The 16481-nt window shown below is 35.3% G+C and overlaps 3 protein-coding genes and 1 long non-coding RNA gene across 6 annotated transcripts; 3 read left to right on the plus strand and 1 right to left on the minus strand.

Moving 5' to 3' along the window:
* The first annotated feature begins 1135 nt into the window (after positions 1 to 1135).
* LOC100815407 (uncharacterized) lies at positions 1136 to 8141 on the plus strand. 2 transcript variants are annotated; one of them, XM_006591919.4, is made up of 13 exons: positions 1136 to 1397; positions 1528 to 1849; positions 2254 to 2428; positions 2509 to 2558; positions 3392 to 3484; positions 3564 to 3652; positions 4204 to 4282; positions 4762 to 4844; positions 5367 to 5445; positions 5566 to 6289; positions 6625 to 6711; positions 6822 to 7404; positions 7595 to 8141. In XM_006591919.4, the coding sequence occupies exons 1-13, from the start codon at positions 1366 to 1368 to the stop codon at positions 7734 to 7736; spliced, it is 2538 nt and encodes an 845-aa protein (XP_006591982.1). In that variant the 5' UTR covers positions 1136 to 1365; the 3' UTR covers positions 7737 to 8141. The 2 variants fall into 2 exon arrangements, with proteins under 2 accessions (XP_006591982.1, XP_014619879.1); XM_014764393.3 differs by lacking the exon at positions 1136 to 1397 and having other exon boundaries at positions 1401 to 1849.
* A 1137-nt stretch (positions 8142 to 9278) lies between these two features.
* On the plus strand, positions 9279 to 11590 carry LOC100784219 (DNA-directed RNA polymerase II subunit RPB11-like). 2 transcript variants are annotated; one of them, NM_001253195.2, is made up of 5 exons: positions 9339 to 9419; positions 9513 to 9602; positions 9688 to 9766; positions 10530 to 10625; positions 11354 to 11586. In NM_001253195.2, exons 1-5 carry the CDS (start codon positions 9367 to 9369, stop codon positions 11384 to 11386), a joined length of 351 nt encoding a protein of 116 aa, NP_001240124.1. In that variant the 5' UTR covers positions 9339 to 9366; the 3' UTR covers positions 11387 to 11586. The 2 variants fall into 2 exon arrangements, with proteins under 2 accessions (XP_040863008.1, NP_001240124.1); XM_041007074.1 differs by having other exon boundaries at positions 9279 to 9419; positions 9513 to 9766; positions 11354 to 11590.
* Positions 11591 to 11836: 246 nt separating this feature from the next.
* Positions 11837 to 15401, minus strand: LOC100815945 (cation/H(+) antiporter 28). The gene is made up of 4 exons (XM_003540538.5): positions 15243 to 15401; positions 14153 to 15148; positions 12971 to 13570; positions 11837 to 12842 (listed from the first exon to the last, which is right to left on the minus strand). Exons 1-4 carry the CDS (start codon positions 15399 to 15401, stop codon positions 12234 to 12236), a joined length of 2364 nt encoding a protein of 787 aa, XP_003540586.1. The 3' UTR covers positions 11837 to 12233.
* On the plus strand, positions 15005 to 15837 carry LOC121173179 (uncharacterized). Its single transcript, XR_005887523.1, has 2 exons — positions 15005 to 15123; positions 15234 to 15837. It is a non-coding gene; the product is annotated as an uncharacterized lncRNA (long non-coding RNA).
* The last annotated feature ends 644 nt before the right edge of the window (positions 15838 to 16481 follow it).

The raw sequence follows: 16481 nt of genomic DNA on the forward strand, positions 1-16481 counted from the left end.
AGAAAAAAAGTAATAGTTAATGAAATTAATTAAAGAGAAATGTTTTCTTTAATTGAATAGTTATTAAAAGAAAACAAATTATTAATTTAAAAATTGTTAAAAAAAATACATGACTATGTCATCCATTTGAAGACATAGTCATGCATTTTTTTACAATATTTTTTAAATTTGTTTTCTTTTAATTGATTATCCAGTTCAAGAAATTTGTGCACTTTAATTAATTTTTTAATTAGTTTTTTTTAAAAGTGGAAAAACATTAAATCTAATTGAATATTTGCAATTTACTAACAAACTAATTTTCTATTATTTTAAAATTTTCCAAAACAAAAAAGGTAAACTCATTTTTATATTATAATTTATAATTCTATTATAAAATAATATTATATCATTTGAATAATTTTTCTGTCAACTTTTTTCTCTCCAAATAATTTATCTATATTTTAAATGACTCGCAAATTCTCTTATTATTAAAAAATACTATATATATTATATATTTTGAAGTACTTACATCTTAGAAAAAATAAAATTATGAATTAAATTACTCATTTTATTGCTCTATTTTTTAAATTTGTTCATTTTGGCTCTTTTATTATTAAGATTATAAGTAGTTTTATAATTGTCAAAATATATGCAAAGTGACACTTAGGGTTTGTTTTCTGTAGAAATCAGACAAAAAAGTCACATCGCATATGTCTTGCGAATTAAAAAGTAACATTTAACATTTTAATTTTAATAAAAAAGCTAATTAAACAAGTTTTAAAAAGAATAGAGAAACTAAAAGAGTAATTTAGGCTATTAATATATGATGAAACAATGCTGTGAAAAGAATATGATGAGCCAATAAATAAATTTATTGAGCTTTAACTGGTATAAGTCTTTATACAAGAAAGAAAATATTGACTCCGTTTTACAATGGTACAACAGAATTGTATTTATTATTTTTATTTTGGTTCTCACTGAACAATGAAAACACTTCCGCTCAAGGGGCAATTTGGGTAAAAGGCACCCATGTGGATAGTGTGAATAACAAAAATGGTTGTGCAAATAGTAATAGTCTGTGAGTATTAGATTAGGTCCAATAGCAGAGGCCCGGTCGGCGCAAAGGCATGGCATCTCTTTCTTTCGATTTCGATTTCGATTTCCTCCTTCCTCTTCTCAGCAAGCGACGCCTAGTTACAGCACTCCCCTCTCAATCCTACTACTACCCCCCTTTTATTATTTCTTTTATATTTTTTCCTTTTAAATTTCCCAATTCTCCATTATTATTTATTTAAAAAAAAAGGAGAAGTAATTTTAGTTTTGGGAGGGCGGGGGGGAGCGATCCCCTAAACACGAAAAAATTGAAATCTAAATCTACAACACAAAATGGCATTTCACGTAGCTTGTCCAATTACATGGTAATTGCTTTCTCTCTCTCTCTCTCTCTCTTTTTATTTCTTTCCCCTCTTCTTTTCAATTACATTACATGATATCAAATGAGCGCTTCACTTTCTTCTTCTTCCCCTTTCGTTTGCGTTTTGTTTGCAGTCGCCGAATCTGTTTCTGCACGCTAGGGTTTCCGCGCGCGCTCCACGCTTCTCCCGACGCTCCCAATGCCTTCGTTCACGACGTTTCAGCTCTCCGCGACTTCCTCGCCGACACGCGCAGGGACGACGCCACCGTTCAGGTCCTCGTCCCCAAGGTCCTGCCGCCGCTTCCGCCTCCGTCCGACGCTGTTCCTCTTGGCCCTGACGCGCTCGATGAGTCCGCCTCCATGAAGGCCAAGCGCATCGCCCTCCAGCGCAAGGGCGCCGCCGCCATGATCGCCGCCGAGGAGTACGCTCGCCGCTTCGAGTCCGGCGATGTTGTGGTGAGCCTTCTCTTCTCTTTTGACTAAGAGTGTTTGGCGTTGGTCCTCTGTGTGTGTCTGTTATGGAATCCTAATTTCATTGAATTGTGCGTTTTCACTTTGCGTTATTGATTAATTCCATGCTGTTTTCATCTTAATTGTGGTTTTAGCTCACTACTGATGAAATTTTGATGTTGAATGCGTGGCTTGAAAGCCAAGCTGGGGGAGTCAGTCACTGTAGGGATTGTTATTGTTTTTGGCATCAACATGATATTGAGCTTTGATTATTATTATTGGTGTTGTTTTGTCTATGTAGTGCTACGTTGGGTGTATTTTAAGTGATTTTTATTGTGTGGATTTTTTGTCTTTTAATGTTGTGTCTTTCTTAATGAATGTGATGTAATGGTACTGGCTTGTTTAAGCAGAATACTCCGGGAAATCTTACTGGAGAGGAGCAGGGTCAAGCCAATAGGAGCTATTGTCGAATTTGCAAGTGTGGAGAAAATGAAGGAAGTGAGAAAGCTCAGAAGATGCTATCGTGCAAAAGTTGTGGCAAGAAGTACCATAGGAACTGCTTGAGAAGTTGGGGTCGAAATAGAGGTAAGAAGGTGTATTTGTTTGTATGTGCTAATGTGGTCTAAGTGCTGTATGTCCTAATGTTATGTGTCCCTTTTTGGCAGATTTGTTTCATTGGAGTTCATGGACCTGTCCTCTTTGCCGGATTTGTGAGGTAATGAGTGGTGTGCGATGCTAATGGGCTTTACTTTTTCATGTATTGTTTGGGAGAAGGCTCTCTTCTTTCTAAATCCTCATGCGAAAATGGTTGCTGGCTTCATAATTGGTCTTGCTCTCAATCTAGCTCATCTATTTTGCAAAAGTATCTTTGTATTGCCCTCACTAGAATGAAAGCAGCAGTGCTTTAACTCTAGGGATGTTTCATGGTATTTGCTTGATTATGTGGTTTGCATGTCCTATACTTCTGAAAATGTTGCGTGACTTGAAACTTGATATTTTTTTTTCGGGCGGTACTAGGTTGAGTCTAAGACTTGCATGTTTAATTGAATGAAATAGGACATTTGTACAGAATGGGAAAGTTTCTATTTGTGTATCTTTTTTTTTTATAAATTACAAGAAAGTCATTTTATACCAGGTACAATCATAGTCTTTGGTATGCCTGCCTTTATTTAGTTTCCTATGTATATTTTTATCTGGAAATTGAGTTGATTCTGGAGATTATGTCATTATGTGTCCATATGATTCAGGCATGCTTTTCAACACGTAACTATTAACTTGATAATAGCCTGCTTTGTGTATGATCGGATACTCAGTTGGTTTTAATGGCTTGTGGAGGGTTACTTAGCCCCTTCTACCCCACACCCTCTAAATATCCCTAAAAGCCAGCTTATTTCCATGTGAAGTGTTTAGAATAGCTACTTCTCATGTTCTTCATCTTGAAGTTCCATTGGCATTGATAAATTAAATGTCTTTGTAGAAAAGTTGCTGATACTTGCATAATATTTAATTGGAGTTCTGGTAGTCTCATGCTTTATTTGCTTCATCCAGGCTTGCAGAAGGACTGGTGATCCAAGTAAGTTCATGTTTTGCAAAAGGTGCGATGGTGCTTACCATTGTTATTGTCTTCAACCTCCGCACAAGGTAGAGTCTGTATCACTTACTAGTGAGCTTAATATTGATTTTATATGCACCATTTTATTTATTATTATATATAATGCAGAGTGTTTGTAATGGGCCGTATTTGTGCACAAAACACGCAAGATGTCACAGTTGTGGATCCAATGTACCTGGAAATGGACTAAGTGTGAGGTATGAATTCTGAATAATTTAGCTTTTGCTTTGATGTCTGGTGTTGGTATTCTTAACATTGTTTCCATGATTTATTATGGTATAGCCCATCTATTATGACTGTGTCGATGCCCATAGGAATGTTGCAAGAGGAAAGCTAAGTTAGTTTTATGGTCAAACCCATCTTCCTGGTAGAAACAAAGGAAAAATCTTTTGTTGAATTTTTTTAATTACCTTTATTTTATCTGTTAGCTGTATATCATCAACAATTGCTAGTTGCTCAATGAGTTTTGGAAATGATAATTAGTGCTTTGTTTTTATTTTTAATTCATAACTTTTAAATACTTTATCTTCTCCATGTTTGTAGTACGTGACTGGATTTTCTTTTTTAAATGTTTGACATGTGTAAGTCTAATAGGCTACTAGCTACTTAAAGTAGTTTAAAGCTTTTGTTGTTTCTATTTTTTACATGGCACTGTGGCAGTTAATTCCTCCCTTACCTTGCAGATGCAGCATATTTTAATTGAGGGATGTACTTACTTTTCCATTTTTTTCCCCCTTAAAAATTGTAGGTGGTTTATGGCATATACCAACTGCGATGCATGTGGAAGATTGTTTACGAAAGGGAACTACTGTCCTGTTTGTTTGAAGGTTAGCATCTCTTCCTAATCTTCCATTCTTGAATAGTTTCCAGAATACAATACAACCCTACCATCGTTGAGGCATGTACCTAGAACAATCTTAAAGGGAATTTCTTTCTTTCTTTGTGTGTGTATATTAATTTTACAAGGAACTTATCTTCAGCATTCTTATTTCATTTATGATCTTTTGAACCATGAACCTTAATTGAATGGCACTAAGGTGTGCACTCATGCGTGTGTGTGTGTGTGTGTGTGTTGGTTTTCCAAATATCGTCTAGAGGTGTGATATAGGTTTCTCTAAAGTCCCATATCCATCCAGTCCCATCTCAAATATTATGCTTTACTTATATGGATACAAGTTAATTTCATTTTGGTTTCTCTTGCTTATCTCTTTTTGCCCCCTGAATACCAGGTTATATATAAAAATAAACAATGTGTGCTGAACAGGAATCCTTAATGTTCACTGTATGTTTTCGACTTATTTTGTAGGTTTACAGAGATTCAGAATCAACACCTATGGTTTGTTGTGATACTTGCCAGCTCTGGGTACATTGCCAGTGTGATAATATCAGGTTAGTTTACCCCTCATATTTGTGAAGATGGACTGCTTTCAATCTTTCACTGTATCTTATTGACTGTTTCCATGTGAAATTCTGGAATATATATGTTGAGGAACATTCTATTGTTCTATTACATTGTAAACATTGATTACGCTTTGCTGTTTACTTCTTGGTCTTAGTTCTTTAATGCCCGGTGGATTAGTAGTTGGGTTTTAATTGTGGAATATGCACAATTGAAATATGCAGGCTGGAATGGAAGGTATTTTTATAGTTTACCTGTGCAATATGCACTTAAATTGAAATTAACACTTTAATACAGTAAATTGCACTCAATCTCCTTTTGAGATATAGATGATGTTAATTTTTTGCAGATTAGTTTTGCTGAATATTTTTCCGTTTCTAGTATTTTTATTAAATTTTTATTCATTATTTTTGTTTGAATGACTGTGCTTGTTGATTTTATAAATCACGGCTTCATGGGACCCTGCCTGTTTTTGGGAATGACATTAATTCTGTGGAATAAATGTTTTGCAGTGAAGAAAAATATCACCAGTTTCAAGTGGATGGGAATTTGCAGTATAAATGTCCTACGTGTCGTGGGGAATGTTATCAGGTATGCAGTGTATGCCTTCAATATATAATTACTTTTTGTCTCCCATGGAAAAACTCTTTGAAATGATTAAACCTAGATCTTAATCTCTGCATCCACCTTATATGTATCTGTACGCTCTAGGTCAAGAATCCTGAAGATGCTGCCCAAGAGATTTGGAGGAGAAGGAATATTGCTGAGAGAGATTTGATTTCTAGCTTGAGGGCTGCAGCTGGTTTGCCAACTCAAGAAGAAATATTTTCTATATCACCATTTTCAGATGATGAGGATAGTGGGCCTTTAAAACTAAAGAGTGAATCTGCCCGTTCCTTTAAGTTCTCTCTAAAAAATTTGGCCAATGACTCACCAAAGAAGAAAACTTCAAGCAAAAAGACTGCTAAGAAAAAAAACTCTCAGTCATTTATGACTAGTAAAATTGACACACACAATAGTTGTGAAGGACATAGTGATATTAAATCTTTGCATAGCTTAGATGATGATAAGAATGATGATATACAATCCCAGAGAAATGAAGGTCCAGATGTATACTCATCTCCTGCTACTGGAAGCTTGAGTCAAACTGAAGCATCTTTTCCTATTAATCAGCCAGGGATTTTGAAACAAAAGTTTGTTGATGAGGTGATGGTCAGTGATGAAGAGAGGAAACCCAGAGTAGTTCGAATTAAAAGCAACAAGGCACATATTCCAGATAGTGAAGAGGAAAGTGGAAAACACAGTCTTAAGACTCAGAATGTGAAAGGGAAGAAGTTGGTTATAAATTTGGGAGCGCGGAAAATTAACGTGGCTAGTTCCCCACGGTCTGATTCATCAAGCTGCCAAAAAGATCAAGATCCGGTGACTGTTAATGGTATACATCTTTCTTTATTTTGTTTCCCTTGTTGCCGTATATTTGCTTGAGAAATTATAATTGTGTAAAAGTGGTATGGGGCTGATTTTTCAGCCAACATTATTTCTTTCTCCCCATGAGATCAGTGGCACAGTTTACACATTATCCGGGAGAAAACATTTAATTATCCTGCCAAATAATTACTAGTGTGCAACAGAAATTATAGTAATTGTATAATTTTTATCTGCTTTTTGTGTGTATGCATATGTTCTTGAATGGTTTGATTGCTTTATTCGGTTTTGCTTCTTTCCTTTTTTATTTTTTTTGTGATTTTTCCAGTTCAAATTTTCTTTCAGGAAATGAAGATAGAAGCCAATGGAGGAAGGGAGACAAGTTTGCATTAGATAGACAAGATGACACAGCTAGGCATATTGACGGTAAAGGTAAATTTTGGTTATTGCTTTCTGTTATAAGGAGTAACAGTTGAAGAAATATCTGATGTTTATATAAGTTGCCTTGAATAAAGACTGACCTATGTTCATGTGATTTTCAGGAATCAAAGTTGATTCTGGGCAATCAAAATTTTTCAGGGTTTCGGGAAGAGAAGGGAATTTGATTAAGCTTGGAAAAGTTAAGCCAGACATTTCTGAATTCAACCTGACCTCTGGTAGAGGCAATATGTCTGATGGGCGGATAAAACATAGTATTGATGGAATGATTAATCAGGTTGGAATAAAAGCTACATCAAGAGGTGAAAGGACATATTTGGGGAGGCAGTCAGAAGGCAGCTCTGATGCATATGAGACAGATGACAATAATAATCGTACACCTTCACATTCTTTGCCAAAAGATTCCAAACCTTTACTAAGATTTAAATTCAAGAAACCCAGCATTGAAAGTCAAAATTCTCCTCATCAGGAGGAAGAGAAGATGACAATCAAGGGCCAGAGGTCAAAAAGGAAGAGACCTTCACCTTTTAAGGAGAAAGCATCTTTTAATGAGTCTGAAGGTGTAAGTCAATCACATCAAGACAGTGCAATGGATGGGATAATGGATGCAAACTGGATATTGATGAAATTGGGCAATGATGCAATTGGAAAGAGAGTTGAAGTTCATCAGACATCTGACAATTCTTGGTTAGTGCCTTCTATGTCTTTTTGCTAACTTTGTTCAAGTGTTGGGAAAAAGCCGAGTATATACTAATATGGCACACAAGAGGGGGTGATGCACCGTTCATATTCATTTTTTTATAAAATAAAGTTTCTTTCATAATTATGTGTTCTTCCCCAAACTTGTATGCTTTTTGACCTCCCCATTTTTGTCCAGGCACAAAGGACTGGTTACTGACGTAGTTGAAGGCACTTCAAAGTTATATGTTGCATTAGACGATGGGAAAGTGAAGACCGTGGAACTCAGGAAACAGGGGGTCCGTTTTGTTCCTCAAAAGCAGAAGAGATCAAAGACATGAACTAAACTTGTCCGCCCTTAGTGATCATTTAATGTGGAGATTTTTCTTAATTGACTTCGAAGATTTTCATCTTTGAGGCCTCTTGCTGAATTTATATTCGTAGCTGCTCACATTGCCGCTGATTTTTGGGTGAAGCATTCTCGATTGGAGCAAATTTCAGTTGAAAGAACTAACCATTTACCTCGGTCCTTTTTCTGGGCGGCAGGTTCTTGATCTCGAGTTAGATTTTTGTTCCTTTTCTACATGTATCTGATTTCAAAGTAGATTCTACCTGTGATGTATAGGTTCACCATTTCTGTAGAATAGAGTAGTAAAGGCCAAGGTGTTAGCTGTATGATTAATATTGCTAGTAGATTTGTGAATTCCAGGTTTCATGATTTGAGATATTTGTCTTGCAAGATGAAATTATTGTCATATTGTTATATGGTTTACTTCTTCTTGCACTTGCACCCACCACCAAGATTCAACACATAGAAATAGGTGCTTGGGTATCAAGGCGGAACAAAGCACGGACATGTGTTAATAATAGTGGGTATGGAATATATTCTTTAATTTTTTTGCGGTAAATGTGAAGTGGTAAATAGTTATTTTTACTTTTTCTTAGTTTCATCATGATATTATATAGTAGAATCAATTTTACTCTTCATGTCTCATAATAATTTTCGTATAAAAAAAATAAGTTTCAAAATAATCTTTATTTTAACTTTTAATATAATATTAATTATTTTTTTTTCACTTATATCTTTTATAAAATTTTATAAAAAATTAATTATAATAAAATTAATTTTGTAAAATTATTATTATTTTATTTATTTATTAACTTTTCTTAATCTATATAAAAAAATCTAGGATGAAAAATGTTATAAGATGGAGGGAATATGATAAATAATTTGATATATTTTTGTTTTCATAAATTCTGTTTTTTATATCACATCTCTTATTACAACTTTTATATTTTCTTTTCTCTTTTTATCTCTCTGATCACTCTAGATAGATACATATAAAAAAATATATATAACCATCGTTTCCGCGTAATTTTGTAAGAAATATCTTATTATTCTCATACTAAAAAATAAAATTTGCTTTAACAAAATTTGAGGCCTAATTATGCTTTACAAAAAACTTAATATCTTAATATTATAAAGATTTCTCATTATATTTGCTTACTTGAAATTTAAAAATTGAATATTTTTTCTCCTATTACATCGTTATAATCTTTCATTTAATTTATATATTTGTAATTTTCATAATAATGTGATAATGATTGTGAATCTTTTGCTTGTTGATTAAATTTAAATTTAATATATTAATTTTAAAATTCTAATATCTTTGTTGTGTACAAGAAGGACCAAAACTGTAGATTATAAATTATCGAAGCTAAAATTATAATTTAATCAAATTAAATTCCACTAACTCGGTAAACAAATTTTATGTGTGTTTTTTTAGATTTTAAAATTTAGATTTTTAATTTTGTTTGGTATTGTAATAATTTTAATTTAAGTGAGCTATCTCAATATTAATATTAAGAGGATAGTTAATTTTGGGCCCGGGGACATGATAATAGGTGTGTGCAGTAACATTTCCATTTCATTTGGAGAGACAGAGTAGTGAGTAGTGAGAGGGCGAAGCGATGAATGCCCCAGATCGTTACGAGCGTTTCGTCGTCCCTGAAGGCACCAAAAAGTAACTATCTATTCTCTCAATCTTCAATTCTTCTCTTCTCTTTCTTCCATTTTTTCACTTTCTCATTCTCTCTTTTCCTTTCAATTTCCGAAGGGTTTCTTATGAGAGGGACACGAAGATCATCAATGCGGCGTCCTTCACCATCGAGAGAGAGGAGCACACTATCGGCAACATCCTCCGCATGTACCCCCGTTCTCCTTCCTCCTTGCTCTCACTTCCCAGTGTCACCTCGAAACCCTAACTTTTCTTTGTTTTTTATGTTCTTCAGGCAGCTGCACAGAGACCCCAATGTCTTGTTTGCCGGATACAAGCTTCCTCATCCTCTTCAATACAAAATTATTGTCAGGGTTAGCGTCTTTTCCTTATTACTACCTTCTTTCAATTTCATGGAATAGTTCAGGTTTTAGTTCTAAGCTATTTCGACCATATAGTTAGTTAGGGTTAAAGAATAAGACCCAAATCCTACTTTTATTTGGAATAAATGTGGATTGCATCTTTGTCTTAGGATTAGATAGATCTCTCATGCAAATAAACTGAATTGGTGTTGGTTTCGGTTTTAAACTTAGGAAGCACAGATATGACACTGGGTATGAACATGGAGACACCGCAAATTTTAAAAATCATACTACACAACATGGCTATAATAAATGTATAGAACTAAAATGAAAATTTGAATCACAAGAGAGGATTTATATTTTAAAAATGAGCATGAGTTATTTTGAGCATTTGAATCAATTATGGTTAAAAGTTTAGAAGTTAAGGCAAAAAAATTATGAGCATGCAATTAAAAATATTTAAAGTGTCTATGCAGTGTTCAACACAGATACTTATCTGGTACAGTTATGACCTGCCATGATTTTTATTTAAATGTGTCTTTGCTGCTTAGTTTTAGACCTATTTGGATTGCCTCAATCTGGCTTCATTTTAATCTTTTGATACGTGGATATTGACTTCACACTTGTGTCTGTGTGCGCTTGCATGCGCACGTGTTTATGTACTTTTTGAAGTCTTTTTTAGTTTTCTTTTCTTATAGGAACTGGGGAGTACATAAATTTTTTTGTTCTGTATGTGAATCAAGAGTTCATAAGTATTATCTGTTATTTTTTGCAGATACACACCACTAGTCAGTCTTCGCCAATGCAGGCATATAACCAGTCTGTTAATGATCTGGACAGGGAACTTGATCATTTGAAGAGTGCCTTTGAGGTAAAATGTGTCTTTTTGTTCTTCTTTGTGCAAAATATCTAAATTCTATGACATCATTGTTACCTGTTTACTCTCCTAGTTTGCAAAATTTGTCAAATATTGAATTGAGTATCAGCGATTAGTACCACATTATGATGCTTGTCATATGGGTCTGATTTCAATTTTCTTCCCTAACCAAGAAAGTAGTTGTAGATTTTTGAAATAGGACTGATATCATTTTGATTCTTTGGTGTCTCTAATGCTTTTTTGTACTTGTGGAGAAATTGGAGATTGAATGAGGTTCAGCATTTACATTAGAAGTTTGCTTTCCCCTTTGATTGTTTCTACTCTTCTATGGTACTCACTATATTTTTCCTAAAGGCATTTAGAAATATGCATGTGTCCAATTAAGGACATCTATGCCACACATGAAATTCAGAAATAGATTTTGCTTCATTTGGGAATGAACCTCTTGACTATCAAATAATTACCAAAGACTCTCTAGCTTTTATATGGTTGTTTTGAAATATGCGTACTAAATAATTGTCTCTTAGTGGCTTTTATCAGTTTACCGGGTGAAATACTAGCTGCTTCATATAGTGCACATCATTTCCAGACTGGAATATTGGATATAATTTTTTGAAACCCCAGTACTTGTGAAAAATGATTCTATATGGATTTTATTCAGTATTCTTATTTCCTTTTTTCTTAAGTTACGGTTGGTAACATATTCAAATTTTTTATTGCAGGCAGAGATGTTGAAGTTTTCTAGGGACTATTGATATACGGCCAAGATGGACGGTGTTGCGTTACAAGCCCTGGCAGATATTGAGATAGCAAATCCCTTCTGCTAAATGGAATTTAAATAGGATGCTTTTGAGTGTTTTGGGAAATTTGTTAAATATGGGTGTGTTGGAGGAATTTTAATAATTGTGAACAATTACGAAGTTAGCAAAAATGCATTAATATTAGCAACTATTAGTAAATATCTGTCTCATGGATCTTAACGGCTTTATTGTAGAATTATTTACTGTGCCAAATATACTCTGTTGAGGGCGTGTCTGGTGACATGAGTAATCAGTTATATGGTTTGGACCTTTGGATTTAGTAAAATGGTTTAGAGAGTAGGCTTCCGTTGTTGTGGGTGTAATTATTAGTGAATTCTAACGGAATTGCTCTGAATAAGGGGAGGTCTTATTCTGTGGTGAATATTATATGCATCCTTGAAATCAGCACGATAAGCGTTGTCTAGTTCTAGTGGATAATTGTTCTCTTTCTCTTGTTGCAGTATATTTAAATAATTAACGTGTTTAGAAGCAATTAGTATATTTTAGGATTATTCCAGTAATTGACCAGTGTAAGGAGACATGTTTCTGTTGAGGGTGACTTGTCAAATTTGTTTTCTCTTAAAAATGGTTTAAGACACTTCTCTGAGGACGCAAGGTACCAATGCACTTCGGCGCACCCTTGGAGAAATGATTGCTGAATGCGCGTTTTATTGATTGTAACAATCTGATTAAATCTAACAAACTGTACATTTATCTTTACAATTTTCACAGGTGGTTCTAGCAATTTTCAGTTTCTTTGCTACAGTTTGTATCTATCTCTACACTACCTATCCATTGACATCTACATGATAGAGAATTCCTCGTCAAGTCCATCTAATTCTCCCCTAAGTTTGTGTTGTTGGATTATTAACACAGATACTGACGTTGAGAAGTCTGGTCCTGAAAGAACATCCCCTATTGGTCCCAGTTCTGGGCACTGTTGCCAGTCATTCATCCCCTTTGTCAATATAGAGTTTGCTCCACCTTCTCTTCCTACAATGACCAGTGAGTATTGTCCTTCAAATGATCTCAGAGTAGAGAAGGTCTCAGATGCATTTGCAAGATGCTTCTCCATATAGGATATGCGACCTCCAACTATATACCTTTCATAGAACTGTGCAAAGCATTCATCATCCAACCCCATCTCCTCCTCTTGCTCTGTAAGGGTTACCCTATGCGCTGCCAGTCTTGAAGATTCTTCATTGGTATCTACCAGGAATCTTATTACTATCACTTTTACTCCCGGATGCCATGCTACACGACCCACATAGGCAAGTGCTTCTCTATCATCTTTTCCACCAATGAATATTACTGCCACTTTAAGCAATGCCTCAAACCTTGATATTTTCTCGATGGATCCGAAACCTCTGTTCACTAGAATCCCCACGGAACAAGGAGCACTCTTCAATAACTGTTCAACAAAATATCTTTTAGTGGAGAAGTTACAAGCTGATTTAGCTATTAGAAACATTATATTGAATAAGAGATCATACAAACATAGGTTCAAGTTGTAGTTGTAATTTATTTCCCCGAGATTACCTTCCGGTTCACGTATCTGAAGCCTGGATTGCCACCATCCAGTTTTCCATCCTGACGCTGTTTCCTGTGGAATGGAAGTATGATGAGGGCAATCATCAAGTCCTCTGCTAAGACGCAGATATTCTTTGCCATGTTAGTGATTGTTGACACTGCCAGTGATCTTTTGAATGTAATCCCATCGCCATCTCTATCTACATAGGCTTGAAAGGAGCTGGTTACTTGTTCTCTTATCTCTGTCACTTCCTTGTCTTTTATAGTTGTTGTATGCACTCCTTCACCACTCTCCATTGTTGCTGCTATTTGATCAGTTAATTCAATAATTTCTGCAACATATACCAGAATACCAGAGTCTGCTGACCCCCTTGAGATCTCCATGAAGTTGATGGAAGCAGGAACATTATCAAGTCCGTGAAGGCACAAGAATATCCTTAGCTCACTTAATGGGTCCAGTAATTGGAGGGCGTTGCTGTGAGTAGGTGCCCTTTTCCTGGCACGTTTGATGATTTGTGCCACGACTATGGGGGCATGCACCAATGTTAAAAATATTGTAATTACCGAAATAATGCCGGAGGAGGAAGTAGTGGCGGTGCCACAACTCAGCTGGTAATACAAGAGAAGGACAAACAAAACCATGAGATTGATGATTCATTCATTGCTTCACATGATTTTCTGTTATAATTATGAAAAAAAAAAAGGTTACATCTTTCTGCTGCATGCATCTTTCGTTCAACAATTAGGGTCAAGGGCGCTGGTTAATGAATCAATAAATAAAAAGTTTTTGTTGAAGATTACATTGGAAATAAGGGAGAGAGTGTACTGTTACATTTCCTATCAAAAAACTTTCCACTTTTGATTTCTTAACCAGTGTCCTAGGTTAGCATTTTCCTAACAATTAGTACTAATGCGCAGTGCATGCATGGTGCTGCATGTATAGTAGTATTAGTACAAGATTCAACTGCTGCTGTATTTGCATAATTGGTTTTAGCTCATGACTCAATATCCCTTGGAGTAGGAAGTGGAAACGTGAACATCTATCAAAAAAGTTACCACTTACCTCACCACACTAGCTAGTGCTAGAAACTTGAATTGACATACACATGCATGAAGATAAAGGCCAAAGGGAAAAGGCGATGCGATGCAAGTAATTGGTGAAGATAGAGAGAAAATGAGGATAATACTTGCCCCTTTGATAGCCATGTAGATTTGAAAATGGCCCTTGGTGATAAGGAGCAATCCGATTGCAATTGATTCTGGCCAGTGAAAGCCAAGCAGTGCCCCAGCAACAAGTGTGCCAACAACTTTACCCACGACCACTATGGCAATGGGTAAAATCACTCTTAGCCACGTTGTAGGGTCTCCAGGGTCGAATTTGGTGATATCAGCCACATACCCCATCCACAAGAAGAAGACGGGAAAGAAGATGGTTGTCAAGAGAGAGTTGATTTTGCTGACAACCCATTTGGAAACTCTACCCTCCCTGGGTAAACATATCCCTGTCATAAACGCACTTAGAACCGGACTATAGTCGTATAGAGTTGAGGAGGCACAAATCATTACCACGAAGGCAATTGACAGTATCAGGTGTGATCCTTTCATGGGTTTCCCTTCAGGGTTTTCATTGTTCACCCATGCCATAAATACTGGCGAAACCACCGCTGTGAACATCGTCTGTGCTACAATTACAATGCTCACTGTGATGATGGTCAGCAGAGTCTTGTCTTTTTTAGTGCCAATGCAATAAGCATCCGATGGCATGAAAATGTAGCCAACTGAAAGAAGCAATGAGCAGAGGAAATCCGAGTGCATCCCGGCACCTATGACAAGGCTTCCAATGTCTGATTTTCCTATTTTGAGGCTGGTTATTAGACGCGTGAGAACGGGAGACGCCGTGCTGGAGACAAGAGCAGAGAGGGAGAGGGTGAATGCTAATCCATGTTGGTGTGTGAAGTAACGGAAGAGTGGTGTCATGGAACAGCATATGATGAAAGTGCACAATATTGCTGCATAAGCAACTTGAGCATCCTTTGTTGGTCTCTTGAAGAGCATGTAAGGATCCATCTCTATACCCAAAGCAAACATGTAACACATCATGCCAAAATCAATGATAAATCCAAAGGTCTTGTTGAATTCTTCATATAGTTCACGTAAAAAAGGTATGTTCCCCATAATTAGTCCTACCTGCATAACATAACGCAACTAGTATATATCAGAAACTTCATTTTTCATCATCAGTACTTTTCTTTCGTTCTTTCTGCATCACCAGAGAGCTTACCATTATGTCAGAAGCAACGCGAGGTTGTGAATAAGGCTTTAGTAGGAAATGTGCACCATTGCATGCAACCACCATGGCCATGAACACAAGGAAATTTTTGCCTAATTGAAGTATAAGGTAGCCTAGCTTTTCTGAACATTGCGTTATCGCTATTGCCATGTCGATCGAGGCTTGGCTTGATTAGATATCTATGTTAATGTTTGTGTATATCTATTATCTTGGTTTTCTTTTTCTCCAACTTACCATGTACAATCTCATCTCCAAGCACGCAATTTTTCCTTCTCATTTTTGTTTTGTTTACGATAATCAATTGTCGCCAATTTTTGGCAAAAGTCTTTGGGAGAAGCGTGTGGTCCTGATTCATGGCTTACTTTCAGGAGACAATGGAGGAAATCTCTCCCAAGTATAAGACATATGTAGACACTGAACGAGGATGGTAATAAACCGGAAAACATGGTTAAATCACAAATGTTCTATTAAATCTCCATATCTAATTATTTGTATATCTATAAGCACATATTATATGTAAATGCAAAGATATTAAAATTCAATGAAAGCTCATGCAATACCACCAACCAAAGGTGTTCCAATTTTAGTAGTTCTTCTAAAATAACTTTTTTGGTACTCTTGCAACAAGCGTTAGCTCCGATTGCATTCCCACTCCGTCCGAGTGTGTAAATTTTTATATAGAAAAAATAAAAGCATAGCCTCTTTTCTTGCATTTTGTAAAGATTGAAAAAACCAACCTATTGACATCTCATATTTGGAAATAAAATAAAAAAGAAGCTATCCAAATAATGCCATTATGTTTATGCACTCTAATTCCAATCAAATGGGAATGATATGATTTTTTTATACGAAAAAATAGGCAAGAAAAATGTTTATAAAGACACTTACGAATTATCCATTAATAAATGAAACAATTAAATTGATTCCTAAATTTTAACAATAAATTATTTTATCCCTGAAAATAGGAATGAAATTTTAGTTTTTGAAACTAACAACTATTAGTTATTTTGGTTTTCGGCGTTAAGGTTCTATAATTTGGATCTCTAACTTCAATAACTATATGTCATTTTAGTTCATGATTTTTATCCGCTTAAGATATTTTTGTTATATACTCTCAAACAATTGTTAAATATGATTTTTAAGTTGATCATTATAAATTCAGTAAATTATCATGTATGAAAAATTTATCTAAATAATATATGTGTGATATGAATTGTCATCTTACCATAA

This window comes from Glycine max, chromosome 12 (assembly GCF_000004515.6).
Source record: "Glycine max cultivar Williams 82 chromosome 12, Glycine_max_v4.0, whole genome shotgun sequence".
NCBI classification, from domain to species: domain Eukaryota; kingdom Viridiplantae; phylum Streptophyta; class Magnoliopsida; order Fabales; family Fabaceae; genus Glycine; species Glycine max.